Source organism: Nicotiana attenuata, chromosome 9 (genome assembly GCF_001879085.1).
Source record: "Nicotiana attenuata strain UT chromosome 9, NIATTr2, whole genome shotgun sequence".
Lineage (NCBI taxonomy): Eukaryota > Viridiplantae > Streptophyta > Magnoliopsida > Solanales > Solanaceae > Nicotiana > Nicotiana attenuata.
Window position 1 is genome coordinate 7,378,986 of NC_031997.1, and position 1,926 is coordinate 7,380,911.

Below are 1,926 nucleotides of genomic sequence, written 5' to 3' on the forward strand. Positions count from 1 at the left end.
TCTCCTCCCCCCCCACCCCCCCCCCCCGCCCCACAATTCAGACCCATTTTTTGTTGGTGTTTTTTTATTTCTGTTTTTCTGTTTAAAGCTTTCATTCCAGATTTAAAGTTTTCATTTTTTTGTTTTGTCTTTCTTCTCATTTCATGTTAAAGTTCTGAAGCCCATTTTTGGTATTTCTGTTTTGTGTTAATTTGCCTTTGTGGGTGTATTATTGTTGCTCAATTTTTGAACAGGGAACAGTTTAATTTCTAATAAAGTTCCAATTTTTATTTTTCTATTCTTGAGCTGTGGTAGAAATTGTGCAAATATCTATTTGCATTTGTGGAGATGGGTATTTTAAATTGTGGGTGTTCTATTTTTGCTCAATTTTTGAATTGGGATCAGTTGATTTCCTAATAAAGTTTTGATTTTTATTCTTGAGCTGTGCTAGAGATTGAGAAAATATCTATTTTTTCACTTGATTTCCTGTCAACCTCACCCCCAAATCAATTTAATTTCAATGCTCATCATGGGGTAATTATTTTATTCTAGAGCTGTGCTAGAAATTGAGCAAATAGACTCTTTCCCCCTCATGTGTATTCGAATGATTTGGAGCCAAATTGAGCGAAATGGCGTAGACGATTCATATAGCCGTCTCTAACTTTGTTTGGGATTAAGGCGTAGTTGATGGTTGACTAATAGAGGCTAAACCTAGTAGTGTCAGATCTGCTAGTTAAAAACAGTGTATGCTGTCAAAAGGGGTAAATTCTTGAAAGTTTTTCTTGATAAACAGGAACATGATCATTGAGGGCCAAAGTAATTCTCATTTTCACCCTTCTAAATGTTGAAGGGGATCCTTGGCGTAACTGGTAAATTTGCTTCCATGTGACCAGGAGGGCACCGGGTTCAACCCGTGGAAACAGCCTCTTGCAGAAATGCAGGGTAAGGCTGTCTACAATAGACCCTTGTGGTCCGGCCCTTTCTCGGACCCCGCTCATAGCGAGAGCTTAGTGCTTCGGGCTGCTCTTTACTGTTCTAAATGTTTTTTGATTGTTCTAAACTTTTTGCCATTCCGTTGTAGGAAAGGCTTGTTAATGTGATAAATAGAGATGTCGTTTAAGAGCATTGTCCGTGAGCTGAGAGAGATGAAAGATGGGATAGGGAGTATATCAAGGAGGGGAATGGAAGGAAGGCATTGGCGAAACAGAACCCGATCACATATAGCACCTGATGTATCACATTTTGATCCCGACGAACAAGGCCAATGGGCAAATTTAGCATCAGAATTGCTATTGGATATTATCCGCAGGGTTGAAGAGAGTGAGACGTCATGGCCTGCTCGGACCGTTGTAGTCTTTTGTGCTTCCGTTTGTAAGTCATGGAGGGAAGTTACTAAAGAAATTGTCAAGACTCCTGAGGAATGTGGTAGGCTCACTTTCCCCATTTCACTGAAGCAGGTATTTACCTTAATCTGTTCGATGGATTATCTTATTCCTGTTGCCAATTACAAAAAAGTAAAACCAAGAGATCATACTTTTTTCCGTTTCTGCTTTGGAACAGCCGGGTCCCCGTGAATCCCCAATTCATTGCTTTATTAAGCGGGACAGAGCTAATTCTGTTTATCGCCTCTACTTTGGTTTGACTCCATGTAAGTCACACGTTTCTGTTGACCTTTCTCCTTTTCTTCTTTGACACTTCAACCAGAGCATCTTCAATGATTGTTTGCCTTGGAATCAGCTTTAAGATCTACCTGCATAGTTTATCAGTGAACGAAATTTGTCTGCTAGATTTACGAGTTTGTTGTATGATTGTACTGCCTCAAGATCCACCTTGTGAATTTAACCTATGAATGAAGCTAAGATTATCAGTTCCTATAACATTTATGTTGGTGGATAATTTTTGGTTGGTATTTTGATGGATAACTTTTCGGAAAAAGCGTCTCTACCT

General features: G+C 39.3%; 1 protein-coding gene across 6 annotated transcripts in view; it reads left to right on the forward strand.

The window, feature by feature from the left end:
* LOC109232027 (tubby-like F-box protein 5) overlaps positions 1 to 1,926 on the forward strand; it is a 3,418-nt gene that overhangs the window by 158 nt on the left and 1,334 nt on the right. The window contains exons 1-4 of one of the 6 annotated variants that reach the window (XM_019397669.1): positions 60 to 740; positions 830 to 921; positions 1,061 to 1,436; positions 1,540 to 1,627. In XM_019397669.1, coding sequence (XP_019253214.1) covers positions 1,089 to 1,436; positions 1,540 to 1,627 — 436 coding nt within the window. In that variant the 5' untranslated portion in view covers positions 60 to 740; positions 830 to 921; positions 1,061 to 1,088. The other 5 variants (XM_019397664.1, XM_019397666.1, XM_019397665.1 and 2 more) reach the window with 5 other exon arrangements.